Source organism: Aquarana catesbeiana, linkage group LG04 (genome assembly GCF_042186555.1).
Source record: "Aquarana catesbeiana isolate 2022-GZ linkage group LG04, ASM4218655v1, whole genome shotgun sequence".
NCBI classification, from domain to species: Eukaryota; Metazoa; Chordata; class Amphibia; order Anura; family Ranidae; genus Aquarana; species Aquarana catesbeiana.
This window is the reverse complement of record NC_133327.1, coordinates 538,184,436-538,207,156: the sequence shown is the minus strand read 5'-3', so window position 1 is coordinate 538,207,156 and position 22,721 is coordinate 538,184,436. Positions and strand designations below refer to the sequence as shown.

General features: G+C 43.1%; 1 protein-coding gene across 2 annotated transcripts in view; it reads right to left on the bottom strand.

Moving 5' to 3' along the window:
• Positions 1 to 22,721, bottom strand: part of WDR27 (WD repeat domain 27) — a 608,839-nt gene that overhangs the window by 503,568 nt on the left and 82,550 nt on the right. For both annotated transcript variants that reach the window (XM_073627863.1, XM_073627864.1), the window contains 4 exons: positions 21,842 to 21,944; positions 19,307 to 19,410; positions 5,048 to 5,112; positions 3,782 to 3,915 (listed from right to left, as the gene is read on the bottom strand). In XM_073627863.1, the coding sequence (XP_073483964.1) occupies positions 3,782 to 3,915; positions 5,048 to 5,112; positions 19,307 to 19,410; positions 21,842 to 21,944 (406 nt within the window). The remainder of the gene's footprint in view (positions 1 to 3,781; positions 3,916 to 5,047; positions 5,113 to 19,306; positions 19,411 to 21,841; positions 21,945 to 22,721) is intronic.

Below are 22,721 nucleotides of genomic sequence, written 5' to 3'. Positions count from 1 at the left end.
GTCATACCTGAATATTTTACAAGCAACAGTGGGTCCGACTTTGCGGAGGGATAACAAATCACATCCAACTCGCACCCATTCAAAGTTGCACAAAAGTTGCATTCCAAAGTTGCGCTGACTTTGCCCCCTATCGCCCTTGTTTTTTGCCCTAGCTATAGAGCCTTTGGGTGAACTAATACGTTCTAATTCTACCATAGTCGGGTTATCTATTAATGGGTTCGAAGAAAAAATGTCACTTTATGCAGACGACCTGCTCATTTACCTAGCTGATCCCCATTCCTCCTTATCTAATCTGGCAACAGTCATTCAAAGCTTTGGTCACTTCTTTGTTTTCCAAGGCATTTGGGACAAGTCCATTATATTTCCGTTGAACCAGGATGCCTTACAGTCTCTTCCGGCCTCCTGCCCCTTACGGATTGTTGATAATTCTCGTTACCTCGATATTATTGTATAAAAGCCCCTCTCCCAGTACTTCACTAATGACCTAGACCCTCTTATAAGTAGGCTTAAAAACACTCTAAGACTTTGGTCTAATTTGCCCCTGACCAGTGGCAGAGTGTCCATAAGGGCACATGGGCGCCGTCCCCTCTCTCCAGCCATGCCCTCTATCACCAATAGATAGATTCATGCATCGGGAGCCTGAATTACAGCGGCGGGGGGGTGTTTTTGAAGCACCTGATTAGAGCCATAGGCTCTAATAGGCATCAAAAAAGTAAACAGCGAGCGCCGTACTGGGCGCTCGCAGTTCACCCAGCGGTGTTAGAAAAGCGAATGAACATTCGCTTTCCTAACACTGAACCGCCTCTCCGCCAATCAGGTGCTCAACTGATTGGCTGAAATGACAGGCGCTGTGATTGGACGCCTATCAGGCATCCAATCATAGGAGAGGACTGGAGAAGAGGACGGGAGAGGACATGGAGGAGCATGGAGCACACAGCCCGCTGCCATCACCCGCTGCCCCACCGAGACAGGGTAAGTGCCAGGCAGACGGCAGGCGGGGGGGGCCAGTGGCAGCATTCGATGAGCACAGTAGGAGCATTTGATGGCACAGTGGGAGCATTTGATGGCACAGTGGCAGCATTTGATGGGCACAGTGGGAGCATTTGTTGGGAACAGTGGCAGCATTTGATGGGAACAGTGGCAGCATTTGATGGTACAGTGGCAGCATTTGATAGGCACAGTGGCAGCATTTGTTGGGAACAGTGGCAGCATTTGATGGGAACAGTGGCAGCATTTGATGGTACAGTGGCAGCATTTGATAGGCACAGTGGCAGCATTTGCTAGGCACAGTGGTAGCATTTGATAGGCACAGTGGCAGCATTTGATGGCACAGTGGGAGCATTTGTTGGGAACAGTGGCAGCATTTGATGGGAACAGTGGCAGCATTTGATGGTACAGTGGCAGCATTTGATAGGCACAGTGGCAGCATTTGCTAGGCACAGTGGTAGCATTTGATAGGCACAGTGGCAGCATTTGATGGCACAGTGGGAGCATTTGATGGGCACAGTGGCAGCTTTTGATGAGCACAGTGGCAGCGTTTGATGGGCACAGTGGCAGCATTTGATGGCACAGTGGCAGCGTTTGATGGGCACAGTGGCAGCGTTTGATGGGCACAGTGGCTGTGTCTGATGGGCACAGTGGCGGCGTTTGATGGCACAGTGGCTGTGTTTGATGGGTTTTTTTTTTCAGAATTTTTCAGTTTGTGTGCTCCCCAAAAATTTTGAGCACCAGCCGCCACTGCCCCTGACTATTCTAGGCAGGGTTAATATTTTTTAAATGATTTTCCAGCCTGGCTTCCTTTATGTACTGAGTAATTCTCCAATAAACATTCCCAAACATCGCTTTCAGGAGATCAACTCCATGCTTACATCTTTTATATGGGGAGGTCGGGCTGCCAGACTAGCTAGAGATACCTTGCAGTTGCCTATCTTAGAAAGAGGTCTTGCTGCACCCAACCTACAAATGTACTATACAGCCTCTCAATTGGCTCATGCCTATTGGTGGTTCTATCCCGAGGCTAATAATGCTGCCTTGAATTTGGAAGCGGCCATTCTTACTTCTTTTGAATCCTTGCAAAATTGAGTTCATCGTCAATCTACTTTGGGCAGAACTAGTACTAGCGTGTTGTCTATGGCATGGCCTATATTTACGCTATCTAAACTAACCACACCTAAGTCAGTTAATGATTTTTTCCCTAACACCCCTCTTTGGCATAATCCACAATTTAAAGAATTCTACCGTAGAACTGATGGAGCATTCTGGGTTAGATTTGGGGTGAAATTAGTCTCTTATCTATTTTCCAAGGGTGTCTGTTGCTCCTTTGCGGATTTTCAGCACAACCATAACCTTCCCTCCACCGCTCATTTTAGCTATCTCCAGTTGCGACATACTGCAGAGCTGCACAGTTTGGTTTGACTAATGTGTCTCTCCATCCCTCTGCGTTGGAAAATTTGCTTTTTGACCCTTTTCATGATAAATTGATATCCACTTACTTCTCCTCTTTATTACATTCTAAAACCAATAGGCTATTGACTACGGAATCACGCGGGGGGGCGGATATCCCGAGCCTCATGGAGGAAGCGTGGCAGGAAATTCTCCCCCTACAGATCCCCATGGCTATTTCTTCAAGGGATAAAACAAACAAAATTTTAAGATCAAACAAAATTTTTATATAGTTCTTACTATACACCCAGTTTTTTATTTGGCATTGGCAAGCTGACCTTTACTATCTGTGCAAAATGCTCCATGGTTGATGGTACATTCTTCCATATGATTTGGGAGTGCCATCCTATCAGAAGTTTCTGGTCTGCAGTCACAGCTTTCATTGTGACTGCCAATGTCAATTTGGGTATATAGATGATGATACTAACCCTAGCCACACAAAAATTTTCCTACGCCTGATCTTCTTTTATGCCAAAAAATCCATAGCCATACACTGGAAATAGCAAACCCCGCCCCCGAAATACCTTTTTGGATCACATTAATCAATCAAGCAATCCCATTGTATAAGATGACTTATAACGCCAGAGGGTGCCCTAAAAAATTTCTTAAAATTTGGTCACATTGGGTAGAATCTGAAAGCACTATAGCGCCTGAAGGGAGTGAGACCTGCCGATCTTGCAATATATCTGATTCATTATGTATGCTTTGTGTATGTAACACCCCCCTCTTTTTCTTTTTTATGTTGCGGTCAAAATACGCCTTTTTTTTTCTGTGATGGTTCTGTAATTAATGGACATTTTGTTTACTACCATGCTACCAGTTTGTGTAAATGTTTTTCACTACGATTTGCATTTGCTCTCTTTTATATGCAATAAAAGTTACCTTTAAAATTAAAAAAAATAAATAAAAGTTGGGCAGACAAGTTTGAATGGACAGTCAGGCTTGTCTTAGGGATATCAACCACAGTAGGCTAACAAAAATATCAACCCAGGTTTGGCTGGGATTGTCAGCCACCACCCACAAACACAAGGATCGTTGACCAATCTGTTTGAGTCTAAAGGGATCTATTCTCTATAGTTTAAAGTAAGCCTGCACTTAACCAGAAAGTAATCCTGCATCTTTTATAGCATGACACTAAAGAACTTTGTCACCATGCTATTGATGTTAAGTGGTCTATGTGCCACTTTCATTAACAATATTCAGTATACTGCATATAGACTCACTACTTATCCAACACATTTATCTGTTGATAAAATACAAATAATAAGTATGTCAATCATATTATCGCTCACAAAGGATTGGCTGTGAATTTTATAGTAATATAAAACTTTTCTAGTACCTGGAGACAATACACAAATTCATCTCTAATGTACAGGACTGCAGTTCCCGTTGTTGGAATCGCCACAAAGCACAGGTGTCAAACTCAAGAAGTGATATTCGATTTTCAAACATTGAAGTAATCAAACAAAAATCCTGTAAAAAAAATAAAATACAGTTATAGCATTGCATTATTGGTTTGATGAAAGACACAGAATATTCCCAAGGTTCTGGGCATTTCATGTACATTAATCTGACCTGCTGTCCCAACAATCAAAATTGTCCCAAGTAAATTTTCTGCTGCAGTCAACTACCTTGGAATCAGTGATCAGTAAAATATGGTAACAACAGTACAGAAGTGTAGAAATCCTGTGTTGTCTGCAACTATCTTGTTTGTCCTCAAATCGGTTTCTTTGTGGACAACACCTTGGATCAAAGGCTGAAGCTGCACATGGGCCCTTCCACTACGGGTGAAAGGAAAGAAAATCGCTTGATTCCCCCATCAACACAGTCAGCCTTCCCTGCCGGCAGAACACAATGATCACTTCCGGATGCTTTGGCCGTCAGCAGTGATTGCTTGCAAAAATCCAACAGGCTGGTTGTACTACAGTCGATCGATGGAACGACTTCAGTACAACTAGCCTGCCCATAGATAGAACAAATCTCGGCCAGTCCCTGCTGAATCGGACAAATATTCAACCCATCTATGGCTGATGTGACATAATGAAAGGCAATGCGATTGAGGGACTGTATGCTTCACCTTGCGTGCTTTCTTATGTGGGAAACTAAGGTGGAATCTAGCTGGGGTTTCCGGGCCACCTTGGCAGTGTGGGATCCGAACCAGATTTTGCTTCCCACTTGTGACGAGCAGCAGGTGGGATAAATAAAGATGGACTGGAGGACTCAGGAAGCCTCCTGAGAGAGCTACATGTGGAGATCACTTTGTAAGAAAAAGGTTTGCAAAACGCTTGTTTTTTTTTTTCTTGGTGACTGGGAGAAGCCCTTTACCTGTCATAGAGAAATCTGTACTGTTTAGTTAGCAAGGATTTATTTCCTGTTTTGCTTTGTTTGTTTTGTGTGCAACCTTTTTAATAAAACTGACAAGTTAGAATTTTAAGAAAAGACCTGACTTTGAACGTTTTTCCTAGGAAAGGCAATCCCCACTTGAGCTAACCCTAATACCTGTTTTACCTATTATGCACTAATATAAATTTTTAACATGGGATAATAATATCAGTTTTAAAGTAGAGCTATAAACCTAATAATAATTAAACTTAAGTAAACTTACTTTCTTTCCAGTTTTACATGACAATGATATTGATCCAGCCATATGAATGCTGAGTCCATCATAATCTTTAAAACAAAATTTTGAAATTAGCATATAACATAACAGTACTTAAAATATTACAGTATAAAACCAATATGAAAAGAATTAAAACAAAAATGCAGTGAAATGAGAAAACCCTTCATATTGCACCAAAAATAATTCATTTTGTATGCATTTTTCATTACAGAATCATATGTTTTTGTTTTACTATTAAGGATATGTCTGTCTTATTTCAAAATCTTCTTTCCTATTATGATTTCTACCTGTTACTATGCAACATACAAATTATGAAACATATAAACGCATCTTGTCATGTTTTCTACCAGAGACTGCTAAATTATAGGTGTCTGCTAGGCTCTGCAAAGTTATGGTACATTTATTCTTGGATCGAGGAGTCTGAAGCTGGTCGTTTTTTGCATAAAGCAATTAGTACTACAAGCCAATGTGAATGTAGTAGGTGCCCTACGTTCACTAATAAAGTCTCCTTTACGCTATAATAACATCCCCATCACCTAAAGTTGAAGTCTAGATCTAACTAAGCTTAAAACAGCTCCCACCTCCTCCTAACTGCTATTCTAACTATGCTGCTCATACTTACTGTCTCAGACGCAACCGGGACTGGGGCTTTTGAAGGGGACTGCAGCATAGCCTCTTGCCTATTGACTATAGGCCCTGGATTTTACAGGGGGATCTAATCATTGGGAGGTTTGAGCCTGGGGGACCTTTGTAGTGGTTTTGCTTCTCGGAACCTAGGACCTGGATAAAGATTTGGGGTCTATGTGCCCAAACCAGCATTGACTGCTTTAACCCCCCTCCTAGACTCAGAGACTCTAAGCAGAAGGTTATAATCGGCTTAAAACAACCTGGTGCTGAGGTCTCCTTCTGCTATGTGTAATCTGTTTATTAAGGTGTCTTTCTCTCATTGTATAATTCCCCATTGTGTGCCTCCTAGGTGTGAATTCCCATTGTTAATTGAGTCACCTATTGTTTTTGTTTGTCTGCTAATCCTCTTGGGGTTGTGATTAGTATTGTATCAAACCATTGTGGGGTGTTTATGTTAATTAATTTACTGTTTAATTAGATCACTGCTAGCTGTTAATTGGATTGCTGTTCCAGTTTGCACCTAAGCTAGTGTTGTCTAGCTCTTGGGTGCAATTCTCAGCTATAATACCTTGTTCCTGATTCTAGAGTGGAGGAAGCTGTATCTTGGCAGAAGCACCCAGGCAGGGTGCCAGGCGGTCCGCCACATTTACCTATTTCGAGGGCGCTCTGGTCTGGTCACATGATCATCTGCCATCAAGGGAGCAGAGGGACAGTTTGACGATGGGCTCCCCATAGTAAGCCTATGGGTGACATCACTGCCCAGGCATTTAATCTCTTAATGGCGCTCTCTCCACTCTTCTACAGCCGACCGTTGGAAAGATCATATGACCAGACCAGAACACCCTGAAAATAAGTAAGTATAAGAATCTTTCTTCTACTGGGTAGTTAGAGTAGGCGTTAGAAGGGGGGTTGGAGCAGTTTTAAGCTTTGATAGGTCTAGTGTTGAATTCCACTCCCAATACCTCTTTCTTACATAAACACTATGGTTGAACCAGATGGACTTGTGTCTTTTTTCAACCTGAATAACTATGTAACTTAATCCCTAGTTTTTCCCAACACAAAAAACTCAAAATCTGTCCATTAACATTAAATCAACTCCCCTAACTCTAAGAATTAAAATAAAGGCTTCTGTATTGCAGTCTAAACAAGCACTTAGTCTAGGTTCACACATATGCAGCTGGTGCATGGAACATTTGCGTGTGCACAGCAGCTCATTCATTTGATTGGACTGCTGTACCTGTGGGAGATGCAGAGAAAAGGTCCTTGACCCTTTTCCTAGAACGGACCAACACGCTGCATTTTCAGATGCGCAGGAGCGCCATTAAGAACGAATGGCCCCCCCACGCATCTGATAAAAAAGCAGCGTTTTTCCTGCAGGTGCCTACAGGTTCAGGAATGTTTGCAATTTACACGCGCTCCCGCAAAAGTATGAGCCTAATTTAAATCCAGATGCTAAGTTGCATAAAGTAAGCAAATACCTTTCTTTACCTTCCCTGATTAAGCCAAATCCTACTTCATTTGTGTTTCACATGCTCCCCCTCCCAGACACTGCAGCCTACAGTGGGAGGGTTTCAGCAACAAAGGCAGTGCTGTCTTTTTAGAAAGCAGTGGGCAGGACAAAATGTGGCCATGTGCTGGCTAACAAGCTACAGTCCTGGTGTCCAACCTGTGCCCCATGGGCCACTTGTAGCCTTTTGGTACTTGATGTTCAGGTCACCAGAACTAGTGTCCCCATTGGAATATTTCCCCTTTATTACTTTTCTGAGGACAATCCACAATTTGTGACTTTCTGTTACTTTCACTTTCAATGATAATGATAAACAGGACAAATAGAGAGGGTGAATTGGGGACACAGACAGTGAAAAAAACTGATAAGCGTTTTAATCCCTCACCACTGTATCCAAAAAAAGTCACAGGAGCGTCCCCACGGGTCCCGCAAACTCAATGCCCGCTGACGACCTGCAATTGAGGTGAGGAGAGGCTGAACGCTGAACTACCTATGTAAACAAGGCGATTCCCCGTTCTGCCAGATGACATGATAGAGATCTACTGTTCCCAGTGATCGGTAACAGTGATCTCTGTCATGTTCCAGTAAGCCCATCCCCCCTACAGTTAGAACACACCCACACTGATCAATGTAATAATGTCACTGGTCCCCAAAAAGTGTAATTCGGGGTCAGATTTGTCCGCCACAATGTCGCAGTCCCGCTAAAAATTGCAGATCGCTGCCATTACCAGTAAAAACAATAAAAAATATAACAGTCCCTAAATCTATCCCGTAGTTTGTAGATACGATAACTTTTGTGAAAAAATATGCAGAATACATATATATCGGCCCAAACTGATGAATACATTCGTTTTTTTTTATATATTTTTTGGGGATATAAATTATAGCAGTACGTTTTTTTTTTTTAATTTGCTGGTCTCTTTTTGGTTAATAGCGCAAAAAAATTAAAACCGCAGAGGTGATCAAATATCACCAAAAGAAAGCTCTATTTGTGGGCAAAAAAAGACGTGACTGTTTGGGTACAGCATCGCACAACCGCGCAATTGTCAGTTAAAGCGACGCAGTGGCTTATCGCAAAAAATGGCCTGGTCATTAAGGGGGCAAATCCTTCCGGGGCTGAAATGGTTAAAGTGATTGTAAAGTCTCGCTTTTAAAAAAAAATAACAAACATGTTATACTTACCTCCTCTGTGCAGTGGATTTGCACTGAGCAGCCCAGATCCTCCTCTTCTCGGGTCCCTCTTCGCTGCTCCTGGCCCCTCCCTCCTGACGAGTGCCCCCATAGACCAGCAGCTTGCTATTGGGGCAACTGAGCCGAGCTGCAGCCCTGTGCGTGCATTCACACACGCAGCTGCCATTTGGTCCCGTCTCCTCTCTCTCCCCTGATTGGCTAACTGATTTTGATTGACAGCCGCGGGAGCCAATGGCACCGCGGCTGTGCCCTAGCCAATAGCCAATTAGGAGGTGAGTCCCGGACGGCCAAGGGAATCATGGACATCGCTGGGCAGAGAAGGGGCTCAGGTAAGTGTTGGGGGGTGCTGAGGGGCCTGCTACACACAGAAGGCTTTTGATCTTAATGCATTGAATGCATTAAGATCAAAAACCTTCTTCCTTTACAACTCCTTTAAGTGCTGCATGACACATTTTTTTAATTGGAGGCCATTGTTCTAACCCAACCTCTAAAGTAAACTCCTAACATTTATGCCTCCACAGCACTTAAATAAGACCTGAACTCTGGAAGCTATGTCCAAGCACAGGATAAAGTACCAGTATTGTCTGTAGGCTTCATGCAGCCGATCTTTTCTGCATTACTGATATACCATTGCTTGTTCTGCACTGGTTTCTGTGTGGAGGCAGCCATCTTCATAGAGAATAGGGTTGTCCCGATACTAGTATCGGTATCGGCACCGATACCAAGCATTTGCCCGAGTACTTGTACTCGGGCAAATGCTCCCGATACTTCACCCGATACCTGTACAGTCAACAGTGATCGGTGAGTGGGGGAGTTACAAGCTTCTCCCCCTCTTTCAGCTGCTTTAGTCAAATGATTTATACAGCGGTGATCAGTGCTTGTAACTCCCCCCACACACAATCACTGCTGACTATCACTGCATCCTCCTCCAGTCCCCCCCCATGCCCCCTCCGTTCTGCTGTCCCCCTCCTTTCTTCCTCCGTGTCCCCCTCCGTTCTGCTGTGCCCCTCCTTTCTTCCTCCGTGTCCCCCTCCGTTCTGCTGTGCCCCTCCTTTCTTCCTCCGTGTCCCCCTCCGTTCTGCTGTCCCCCTCCTTTCTTCCTCCGTGTCCCCCTCCGTTCTGCTGTCCCCCTCCTTTCTTCCTCCGTGTCCCCCTCCGTTCTGCTGTCCCCCTCCTTTCTTCCTCCGTGTCCCCCTCCGTTCTGCTGTCCCCCTCCTTTCTTCCTCCGTTTCCCCCTCCGTTCTGCTGCTGTCCCCTGCCGTTCTGCTGTCCCTCTCCATGTCCTCCTCCTTCCTTTGATGTATGAACAGAGTCAGTGATCACTGACTCTGTCCATTCACATAACTGAAACATTGTAATCTCCTGTGACTACGATGTCTCAGTTTATAAATGGAGAGGAGCCGCTGTCTTCTCTCCATTCATTTTCAGTGCAGCTGAGGCTGCAGAGAAAGAAACTGGGGAATCTCTATCCTCGACCTCTTTCTCTGTCTCAAGGGGGAGATTTCAGGGATCTATTAAGACCCCTGATATCTCACAAAGCCCCCCAACAGGGCTGATTAAAAAAAAAAAAAAAAAAGTATTGCAATAAATAATAAAAAAAATTATTGTAAAAAATAATAAAAATTAAAATAAAAAACACACAGACACCATCCACCCCCTCCCTCCCTAAAAAAAAAAATAAAAAAAAGAAAGCATTGTAAAAAAAATTGTAAAAAAAATTGTAAAAAAAAAAAAAAACACTGTCACGTGACATTAAAAAAAGTATCGGGTATCGGTGAGTACTTGAAAAAAGTATCAGTACTTGTACTCGGTCTTAAAAAAGTGGTATCGGGACAACCCTAATAGAGAACACAGCTTTGCTTTCTCATGTCAGAGCTGATGACTGGGGATTTGAAGACCAGTGGGGCAACCATAAAAAAAAGAAAAATAGGTGCAGAAAGCATACATCCACTGAAAAAATGATGCAGAAGCAGGAAATGCCTCCAGAAGAGGTTCTCAGAGTCAGATTCCTCACCAGCAGGTAGAATGGTAATGACATCACCAAATCTCACTCCAAATCTTGTGAGACTAGCAGTCAGAGGCAGTAGTCTCATTAAGACATCTAAAAAAAAATGTGCCCCCTGAAGCTTTAAGTCATAATTTACTAGTCACTTCGCCACAGCACACAGAGCAGGCTGTAAATGCGGTCTGAGCTGTGAATGCGTGGCTCAAATCGCATTACCCACTGACAGCAGGGGGGTCATTTATGACAGAAGAGACCTCTAGGGTCACTTCTGTCATAAAAACCATGCCTGTCAGTGGGTTTTTGAAAGACCATTTTAAATACCAGGAAGTGTGCTGTTATCCTTCAGAATAAAAAGGTAAATCTTTCTGGGAACAGCTTAGACACAATCAACATTTCTTTATATTCCCTATAACATTGCACATTTTTACTTTTTAATTTTAGGTCCACTTTAACCCCTAACAGCTAAGCCAAATCGAGGAACTACATAGAGAGGAAGATACAGCACCATCCTCAGAGCACTGCACACATGGCTGGAATGTGTTCCTGGATAGCACTTTCTACTATATGATGTTGGGATGAGAAAAGCAAAACCTTTTCCCTGGCAGACAGAGCTGACTTACTGGATACAAGTCTATTACAGTATGACCATACACTTGTCGATGGTCATGTGTGCTCTGCTAAGCAGGCTGGCTGTCTGTTCTTGATGATATATTTCAATTGGAGTTTTCCTGGGCATAGAATATTCTCATGTAGTGTGCTGCACTTGTTGCAGTGTCAACTGGTAGTGTTTGCATGATTTGTTCACATTCACATGTGAGTGTGCACTTTTTCTTTACAGTGATGTTATAATGCATATTACACTATGAGCATTCTGTTATATTTTTATGATATTACTGGTTTATGGATCGATGTTGAGTGAAAGGAGAGGCTGGAATCTCCACTGGAGTTCACGTTGACTGATCTCTTCTTACTGAGCGTTTTTTGACCACTTATAAATAGAGGGATATCTAGTAAGCCGTCTGTTGTGTCATTCTGAGTACTATGGAAGCAGTTATTCAGTGTTTGTAGAGCATTCATCTTGCATACTGTGAACTTTCTGACCATATCTTATGGACCCCATTCACTTTCAGCTACACTCATGATTTATTGTTGTTAGCTTTATTATTTTTTTAACCCTTGCATGAATTTATATACAGTATCTCACAAAAGTGAGTACACCCCTCACATTTTTGTAAATATTTTATTATATCTTTTCATGTGACAACACTGAAGAAACGACACTGCTACAATGTAAAGTAGTGAGTGTACAGCTTATATAACAGTGTAAATTTGCTGTCCCCTCAAAACAACTCAACACACAGCCAGTAATGTCTAAACCGCTGGCAGCAAAAGTGAGTACACTCACTCAAGTGAAAATGTCAAATATTTTGTGTGGCCACCATTATTTTCCAGCACTGCCTTAGCCCTCTAGGGCATGGAGTTCACCAGAGCTTCACAGGTTGCCACTGGAGTCCTCTTCCACTCCTCCATGACGACATCATGGAGCTGGTGGATGTTAGAGATCTTGCGCTCCTCCACCTTCCGTTTGAGGATGCCCAACAGATGCTCAATAGGGTTTAGGTCTGGAGACATGCTTGGCCAGTCCATCACCTTTACCCTCAGCTTCTTTAGCAAGGCACTGGTCGTCTTGGAGGTGTGTTTGGGGTTGTTATGTTGGAATACTGCCCTGCGGCCCAGTCTCTGAAGGGAGGGGATCATGCTCTGCTTCAGTATGTCACAGTACATGTTGGCATTCATGGTTCCCTCAATGAACTGTAGCTCCCCAGTGTCGGCAGCGCTCATGCAGCCCCAGACCATGACACTCCCACCACCATGCTTGAATGCAGGCAAGGTCCGATCGGACCCCCCCCCCGGTGCCAGCGGTGGTCGGCATTTGGCAAGGAGCGATGAGAGACGAGGGGTAGACCATCCGATCGTGGCCCCCCCCTCGCGATCGCTCCCAGCCAATGAGGAACATCCCCTGCCTGTGTATAGTACACACAGGCAGAGGATGTGATGTCATCTCTCCTCGGCTCGGCAGTTTCCATTCTAGCGCCGAGGAGAGAAGACATGTAAGTGCACCAACACACACACACAGTAGAACATGCCAGGCACACAAAACACCCCCGATACCCCCCCGATCCCCCCCAATCACCCCTCCCCCCTCCCTGTAACACTGACACCAAGCAGTATATATTTTTTTTTTTTTTTTCTGATTACTGCAGGGTGTCAGTTAGTGACAGTTACTGTGGTAGGACAGTGAGTGTTACCCCCCTTTAGGTCTAGGGTACCCCCTAACCCCCCTAATAAAGTTTTAACCCCTTGATCACCCCCTGTCACCAGTGTCACTAAGCGATCATTTTTCTGATCGCTGTATTAGTGTCGCTGGTGACGCTAGTTAGGAACGTAAATATTTAGGTTCGCTGTCAGCATTTTATAGCAACAGGGACCCCCATATACTATCTAATAAATGTTTTAACCCCTTGATTGCCCCCTAGTTAACCCTTTCACCACTGATCACCGTATAACCGTTACGGGTGACGCTGGTTAGTTGGTTTATTTTTCATAGTGTCAGGGCACCCGCCGTTTATTAGCGAATAAAGGTTTAGCCCCCTGATCGCCCGGCGGTGATATGCGTCGCCCCAGGCAGCGTCAGATTAGCGGCAGTACCGCTAACACCCACGCACGCAGCATACGCCTCCCTTAGTGGTATAGTATCTGAACGGATCAATATCTGATCCGATCAGATCTATACTAGCGTCCCCAGCAGTTTAGGGTTCCCAAAAACGCAGTGTTAGCAGGATCAGCCCAGATACCTGCTAGCACCTGCGTTTTGCCCCTCCGCCCAGCCCAGCCCAACCAAGTGCAGTATCGATCGATCACCGTCACTTACAAAACACTAAACACATAACTGCAGCGTTCGCAGAGTCAGGCCTGATCCCTGCGATCGCTAACAGTTTTTTTGGTAGCGTTTTGGTGAACTGGCAAGCACCAGCCCCAGGCAGCGTCAGGTTAGCGCCAGTCGCGCTAACACCCACGCACGCACCGTACACCTCCCTTAGTGGTATAGTATCTGATCAGATCAATACCTGATCCGATCAGATCTATACTAGCGTCCCCAGCAGTTTAGGGTTCCCAAAAACGCAGTGTTAGCGGGATCAGCCCAGATACCTGCTAGCACCTGCGTTTTGCCCCTCCGCCCAGCCCGGCCCAGCCCACCCAAGTGCAGGATCGATCGATCACTGTCACTTACAAAACACTAAACGCATAACTGCAGCGTTCGCAGAGTCAGGCCTGATCCCTGCGATCGCTAACAGTTTTTTTGGTAGCGTTTTGGTGAACTGACAAGCACCAGCGGCCTAGTAGACCCCGGTCATAGTCAAACCAGCACTGCAGTAACACTTGGTGACGTGGCGAGTCCCATAAATGCAGTTCAAGCTGGTGAGGTGGCAAGCACAAGTAGTGTCCCGCTGCCACCAAAAAGACAAACGCAGGCCCGTCGTGCCCATAGTGCCCTTCCTGCTGCATTCGCCAATCCTAATTGGGAACACACCGCTTCTGCAGCGCCCGTACTTCCCCCATTCACATCCCCAACCAAATGCAGTCGGCTGCATGAGAGGCATTTTCTTTATGTCCTCCCGAGTACCCCTACCCAACGAACACCCCCAAAAAAGATGTTGTGTCTGCAGCAAGCACGGATATAGGCGTGACACCCGCTATTATTGTCCCTCCTGTCCTGACAATCCTGGTCTTTGCATTGGTGAATGTTTTGAATGCTACCATTCACTAGTTGAGTATTAGCGTAGGGTACAGCACTGCACAGACTAGGCACACTTTCACAGGGTCTCCCAAGATGCCATCACATTTTGAGAGACCCGAACCTGGAACCGGTTACAGTTATAAAAGTTAGTTACAAAAAAAAAGTGTAAAAAAACAAAAAACAAAAAAAAAAAAACACATACAAAAATATAAAATAAAAAAAAATAGTTGTCGTTTTATTGTTCTCTCTCTCTCTATTCTCTCTCTATTGTTCTGCTCTTTTTTACTGTATTCTATTCTGCAATGTTTTATTGTTATTATGTTTTATCATGTTTGTTTTTCAGGTCTGCAATTTTTTATACTTTACCGTTTACTGTTAACCATTTTTTTGTCTTCAGGTACGCCATTCACGACTTTGAGTGGTTATACCAGAATGATGCCTGCAGGTTTAGGTATCATCTTGGTATCATTCTTTTCAGCCAGCGGTCGGCTTTCATGTAAAAGCAATCCTAGCGGCTAATTAGCCTCTAGACTGCTTTTACAAGCAGTGGGAGGGAATGCCCCCCCCCCCCCCCACCGTCTTCCGTGTTTTTCTCTGGCTCTCCTGTCTCAACAGGGAACCTGAGAATGCAGCCAGTGATTCAGCCAGCTGACCATAGAGCTGATCAGAGACCAGAGTGGCTCCAAACATCTCTATGGCCTAAGAAACCGGAAGCTACGAGCATTTTATGACTTAGATTTTGCCGGATGTAAACAGCGCCATTGGGAAATTGGGAAAGCATTTTATCACACCGATCTTGGTGTGGTCAGATGCTTTGAGGGCAGAGGAGAAATCTAGGGTCTAATAGACCCCAATTTTTTCAAAAAAGAGTACCTGTCACCACCTATTGCTATGATAGGGGATATTTACATTCCATGAGATAACAATAAAAATGATTTAAAAAAAAAAAATATGAAAGGAACAGTTTAAAAATAAGATAAAAAAGCAAAAAAATAATAAAGAAAAAAAAAAAAAAAGCACCCCTGTCCCCCCTGCTCTCGCGCTAAGGCGAACGCAAGCGTCGGTCTGGCGTCAAATGTAAACAGCAATTGCACCATGCATGTGAGGTATCACCGCGAAGGTCAGATCGAGGGCAGTAATTTTTGCAGTAGACCTCCTCTGTAAATCTAAAGTGGTAACCTGTAAAGGCTTTTAAAGGCTTTTAAAAATGTATTTAGTTTGTCGCCACTGCACGTTTGTGCGCAATTTTAAAGCATGTCATGTTTGGTATCCATGTACTCAGCCTAAGATCATCTTTTTTATTTCATCAAACATTTGGGCAATATAGTGTGTTTTAGTGCATTAAAATTTAAAAAAGTGTGTTTTTTCCCCAAAAAATGCGTTTGAACAATCGCTGCGCAAATACCGTGTGAAAAAAAAAAAAATGAAACACCCACCATTTTAATCTGTGGGGCATTTGCTTTAAAAAAATACATAATGTGTGGGGGTTCAAAGTAATTTTCTTGCAAAAAAAAATAATTTTTTCATGTAATCAAAAAGTGTCAGAAAGGGCTTTGTCTTCAAGTGGTTAGAGTGGGTGATGTGTGACATAAGCTTCTAAATGTTGTGCATGAAATGCCAGGACAGTTCAAAACCCCCCCAAATGACCCCATTTTGGAAAGTAGATACCCCAAGCTATTTGCTGAGTGGCATGTCGAGTCCATGGAATATTTTATATTGTGACACAAGTTGCGGGAAAGAGACAATTTTTTATTTTATTTTTTTTTTTTTTTGCACAAAGTTGTCACTAAATGATATATTGCTCAAACATGCCATGGGAATATGTAAAATTACACCCAAAAATACATTCTGTTGCTTCTCCTGAGTACGGGGATACCACATGTGTGGGACTTTTTGGGAGCCTAGCCGCGCACGGGACCCCGAAAACCAAGCACCTCCTTCAGGCTTTCTAAAGGCGTAAATTTTTGATTTCACTCTTCACTGCCTATCACAGTTTCGGAGGCCATGGAATGCCCAGGTGGCAACCCCCCCCCCCCCCCCCCAAATGACCCCATTTTGGAAAGTAGACATCCCAAGCTATTTGCTGAGAGGTATAGTGAGTATTTTGCAGACCTCACTTTTTGTCACAAAGTTTTGAAAATTGAAAAAAGAAAAAAAAAAATGTTTTTCTTGTCTTTTTTTTTAAAAACAAATGAGAGCTGCAAAATACTCACCATGCCTCTCAGCAAATAGCTTGGGATGTCTACTTTCCAAAATGGGGTCATTTGGGGGGGGGGGGGGTTTGCCACCTGGGCATTCCATGGCCTCCGAAACTGTGATAGGCAGTGAAGAGTGAAATCAAAAATTTACGCCTGCCAGGTGACACCAGTTTCTCCACCGGATGCTGACAGGAACAACAACCACACCAATCCTAGCCAGAAGGCCGGGAAAACCCAGCCCTTTGGCCAGACCAAATGCAGCGCCCCTTCCTTACCAGGAGCACCCTTCAAGCCTGCTCAGACATGACCATCATTGGCCTCTAAGACCTAAGAGTGCCTTAATGTGGCCCCTAACGAAACAGGCTGTCCAGGTACAATTACACCATCAGATTTACATCTGCACTTCCCATTTGGGAGTAGCATAGCACCTCCTCTGGCAGCTGATAAGAACAGATACTACACTTGATCGGGACTTTTTGGCAGTCTAACTGCATACAGGACCCCGAAAACCAATTACTGCCTTCAGGCTTTCCACGGGCATAAATTTTGGATTTCACTCCTCGCTGCCTATAACAGTTTCGGAGGCCATGAAATGCCCAGATAGCGCAAAACCCCCCCAAATGACCCCATTTTGAAAATTAAACACTCCAAGCTATTTGCTGATAGGCATGTTGAGTATTTTGCAGATCTCGCTTTTTGTCACAAAGTTTTGATTCTTTCTTCATTTTCAAAAACAAATGAGAACTGCAAAATACTCACCATGCCTCTTAGAAAATACCTTGGGGTGTCTACTTTCCAAAATGGGGTCATTTGGGGGGGTTTGTGCCACCTGGCCCATGGCCTCCGAAACTGTGATAGGCAGTGAAGAGTGAAATCAAAAATTCACGCCCTTAGAAATCCTGAAGGCGGTGATTGGTTTTCGGGGCCCCGTACGCGGCTAGGCTCCTAAAAAGTCCCACACATGTGGTATCCCCATACTCAGGAGAAGCAGCTAAATGTATTTTGGGGTGCAATTCCACATATGCCCATGGCCTGTGTGAGCAATATATAATTTAGTGACAACTTTGTGCAAAAAAAAAAAAAAAATTTGTCACTTTCCCGCAACTTGTGTCAAAATATAAAACATTCCATGGACTCAACATGCCTCAAAGCAAATAGCTTGGGGTGTCTACTTTCCAAAATGGGGTCATTTGGGGGGGTTTATGCCATCTAGGCATTTTATGGCATTCAAAACTGTGATAGGTAGTGAGGAGTAAAATCAAAAATGTACGCCCTTAGAAATCCTGAAGGCAGTGATTGGTTTTCGGGGCCCCGTACGCGGCTAGGCTCCCAAAAAGTCCCACACATGTTGTATCCCCGTACTCAGGAGAAGCAGCTAAATGTATTTTGGGGTGCAATTCCACATATGCCCATGGCCTGTGTGAGCAATATATCATTTAGTGACAACTTTTTGTAATTTTTTTTTTTTTTTTGTCATTATTCAATCACTTGGGACAAAAAAAATGAATATTCAATGGGCTCAACATGCCTCTCAGCAATTTCCTTGGGGTGTCTACTTTCCAAAATGGGGTCATTTGTGGGGGTTTTGTACTGCCCTGCCATTTTAGCACCTCAAGAAACGACATAGGCAGTCATAAATTAAATGCTGTGTAAATTCCAGAAAATGTACCCTAGTTTGTAGGCGCTATAACTTTTGCGCAAACCAATAAATATACACTTATTGACATTTTTTTTACCAAAGACATGTGGCCGAATACATTTTGGCCTAAATGTATGACTAAAATTGAGTTTATTGGATTTTTTTTAGAACAAAAAGTAGAAAATATCAATTTTTTTCAAAATTTTCGGTCTTTTTCCGTGTATAGCGCAAAAAATAAAAATGGCAGAGGTGATCAAATACCATCAAAAGAAAGCTCTATTTGTGGGAAGAAAAGGACGCAAATTTCGTTTGGGTACAGCATTGCATGACCACGCAATTAGCAGTTAAAGCGACGCAGTGCCAAATTGTAAAAAGTGCTCTGGTCAGGAAGGGAGTAAATCCTTCCGGGGCTGAAGTGGTTAAGAAGAGGCTTCCTTCTTGGACGACAGCCATGCAGACCAATTTGATGCAGTGTGCGGCGTATGGTCTGAGTACTGACAGACTGACCCCCCACCACTTCAACTGCTGCAGCAATGCTGGCAGCACTCCTAAGTCTATTTCCCAAAGACAACCTCTGGATATGATGCTCAACTTCTTTGGTCGACCATGGTGAGGCCTGTTCTGAGTGAAACCTGTCCTGTTAAACGGCTGTATAATCTTGGCCACTGTGCTGCAGCTCAGTTTCAGGGTCTTGATAATCTTCTTATAGCCTAGGCACTAGGCCATCTATATTTAGAACAACAATTCTTTTTTTCAAATCCTCAGAAAGTTCTTTGCCATGAGGTGCCATGTTGAACTTCCAGTGACCAGTATGAGAGAGTGAAAGCGATAACACCAAATGTAAGACACCTGCTCCCCATTCACACCTGAGACCTTTCTAACACTAATGAGTCACATGACACCGGGGAGGAAAAATGGCTAATTGGGCCCAATTTGGACATTTTTACTTAGGGGTGTACTTACTTTTGTTGCCAGAGGTTTAGACATTAATGGCTGTGTGTTGAGTTATTTTGAGGGGACATCAAATTTACACTGTTATAAAAGCTGTACACTCACTACTTTTCATTGTAGCCTAAGCGACATTTCACCTAAGCGCAGATTTATAATGATTTTTAAGCCTAGCATGACCCTAACCACTAAACCAGGTGCTGACATTGAATTGGCTTCCTTTTGTTGAAAGTATACAGGTTCCATGCTGAAAACCAAACGGCAATGAGTTTGCAACACCAGAACAAGCTGATTAGGCCCATTTCACAAGAAGTTATTGTTGCTTCCTACCTTCATAATGTAAAACAGCTTCCACTTCACAGGTAGCCATATTAGTTAAAAGTATATCAGTAGAACTTCCTATCCACAGAAGAGGAGGGTTTCCAAAAAGTGGCCTAAAGGTTACAGGACAAAAAAAAGAATATTGAACAACTTGAGAGAATCCCTAGCAGCAGATACCTAATGCACCCAATCCATCCCTGAATCAAAACCAATAGTATACATTAATTTAATAATGTAAGAGAATCTCAGCCATTCATAAGTCTCGTAAAATGTGTTTCCTATCAATCCGATGAAAAAGGTGCTGTGCATTCTGCCATGTTCTGCATTGGCACCATTGTGAAGGAGTGTTCAAGCTGTCAACTGCATCCAGTTGGAATGTTACTCAGTGGCCAGTCTGGATAGAACTCTTATACTCTTTCATTCTATGGTGTAGCTGGCAGGTATAAGGAAATAAATCAGCAAGCAAGGGAAGTCACTGCACAGGGAACTATCAAATTTCTATGCATACTTGTTAGCTGATGTTAGAAAGTAATTTTGACTTTGACTGATCATTTTATCTAAAAAAAAAAGCGTGCATGTGAATCTCTGCCAAAGAAAATTCACTTAATTTTAATACTATAGGGAATAAAAAAGTATACTTAAGCAAGCCATAGATGATTTGATTTTCTTTCCTTCCACCAAAAAGGAAGGAAGGAAGGAAAATCATTTGATTCCCCCATCCAGACAGTGTGGATGGGGAAATCTATCCTGCAGTGCTATTCTGTTCTGCTGGCAAGGAGCCTTCTGGTCGGTCACCAGCCCTTACGCCCTCTACCCCATCCGCCGTGCGTCTCCTTCCTTCTCCTCCTAAGCAGCCAATAGGATCGCTTCTCCTCTCGGCCAATCGAGTGGCTGGGAGGAGAATCAGGAAGACAATAGCGAATATGATTTCGCTAAGGTCACACAACTGGGTCGGATGGGGGCGGAGAGCCCACACCTCTGGCTCTAATCACGTGCTTCGGAAAAAAAACAAAAAACATTGGAATCCATGCTTCCAGCGCCCTGCATGTAGATTAGGGGGCCGGACGCATTGATAGGGTGGCGGCACACCTGCACCCTGCATTATGGCCCACCACTGAATAGCATGTAAAAAATCTGACAGGCTGGTTAAACTCAAGTCAACCAATGGATCAACTTGGATACAATTAGACTGCCCATAGATGGATCGAATCTCAGCTGCTCCTTGCTGAACCAACCAAGATTAAATCCATCTATGGCTGGCTTTAAAGTGAAACTAAACCATCTTATTCTTTACAGTTATAGAAGGTGCCATCTCTGCACATGTGCCTCTGTTTGATCTGCAGTTGCCAGCTGGACAGCTGGATGGCTGGACAGTTGGGTTGGGAGTACAAGCAAATATGACAGTTATTATTCACAGCATGCCTTAGATGTTCTGAGAAACAGTTAATCTGTTGGGTTTAGATCCACTTTAAATAACTTGTATTAAATGATACTTCCAAAAACATAACACAAGCAGTATGTTTGCTGGAATGCATTTCATGGAAACTTATCCAGGCATAATGCCTTCAGTCTGGTCCTTTAGAAAACTCTTAGGCCTCTTGCACACGATACTCCTGTTTGAGCATCTACTTTTCAGACGTTTTTATTTATTTTTTTTTATGTATTTTTGCGCATATGCGTTTGTGCCATTTTCCCACAAATTTGCGCACATTTCTGTGCATGCCCGTTAGCTTGGTCTCGCATTGACAATGTCAATGGACAAATCTGTGCAAATTTGCAGATTTTTCTATTTAATTTTTTTTTACTGAAGAATACACGGCGCTTGTTTCTGCACCTGTGTGCATAGGCACATTAAAATTAATGGGCTGTATTTTAGCTCAGTAAAAAAAAATAAGCTGTACTGAGCGTTTTCAAGCTGCAGGGTGCAAGAGGCCTTAGATATAACTTGAATTTAAAGCTAGACTCCAAGCAGATATAAAAAGCACACGTAAATGCAGATCTGCAATCACTACTAGACCATTAACCGCTTGCCGACCAGCTGACGTCATTATACTGCGGCAAGGTGGCACGATCCCGCAAATCGCCGTAGGTGTACGTCGGATCGCGGGCTCCCATTGGCCATCAGGGGAGCCAATCAGCCAAGCACTGTGCTGCAACGCAAGATGCATGCTCAGAGGGGAACAGAGTGACATAGATATGAGTGCTGCTTCTTCTTTCACACACCTGTAGACCATTTCTGGACAAAGTTATTCCAACTATCAGGTATGCACAGAACTGATAAGCAGCCCAATGGCTAAATGAAAGATTACACGCGGCAGGCTGACAATAATACTGTTAATTGTAAGGCTTCAGCCTGAAAAGATGTGCTGTTATTGGCACAATCTCCAAGTAAGAAAAGGTATTCTAAATAACTAGTTTTATTTCAGAAAACTGTATACAGTGCCAAACAAACCAAAACAGATTTTGAATTCACATATACACTATTTTCAAAAAATGGTTAAACAACTAAAATGCATCAGGTGCTTGTTAACTTGTACAACTTACATGTATAACTCTTGTAGTTGATGGTTATATTTCATTATATGCAGTATGGGAAGACCAGAATCCACTTCATTCCCCAAACTTTTATTACTGGCCTTCTCATTCTCTAAAACAATGGGAAACAGTAATATGTATGTGTATGTGGAATATTTAAAAAGATGCATGGCACATCAGACAGCACAAGAAATAACAAGTTGCTGTAAATATATATACTTTTGTTTCCAATGCTATCAGTGCACAGGGTTTTCCTTGCTTACAATGTGCATTATGGACATTATATACAGCACTAAAGATAATATTTTTTATTTAGGTAAAAAAAAAAAATATTGTATATACAGTCATTGTTTCCTATTTTTTACAGCCAGCAACTTAAGTATAACTAAAGGCAATTTTTTTTCTAGTTTTGGACAAAGTGGAAAGGGATTAGAACGCCTGTCAGGTTTTTATTCCTGTCTGTGCCCCTGTTAAGGAGATTTACCCTCCTCTATTTTTCTTGTTTTACCAATATCAACGAAAGTGAAAGAGTAAAAGAAATTTCCAAAATTTGGGTTGTCCCCAGAAAAGTAATAGAGGGGAAATCTTCCAATGGGAACACTAGTTATGGTGACCTGGAGGTCCCCAAAGGAATTACCGTGCCTTAATTTACAGAGGTTATAACCCTCCCTTACTCTATCCAAAATTTAAAAAAAGTTTTGCCTATAGTTCTATTTTAAGGGTTCAATGCTGAATGACAATTGCCTCCCTTCTTCTCTCCAAGTACAGATAGTGCTGTGTAGATTTTCAGTCTATAGGAGTCAGCAAATGCTGAGCTAGTGCTGGGCTCTCTTATTGGATAGCCCTGCATGTACTCTAACCACTGAAAAAGAAAGCATCCTGTATTAAA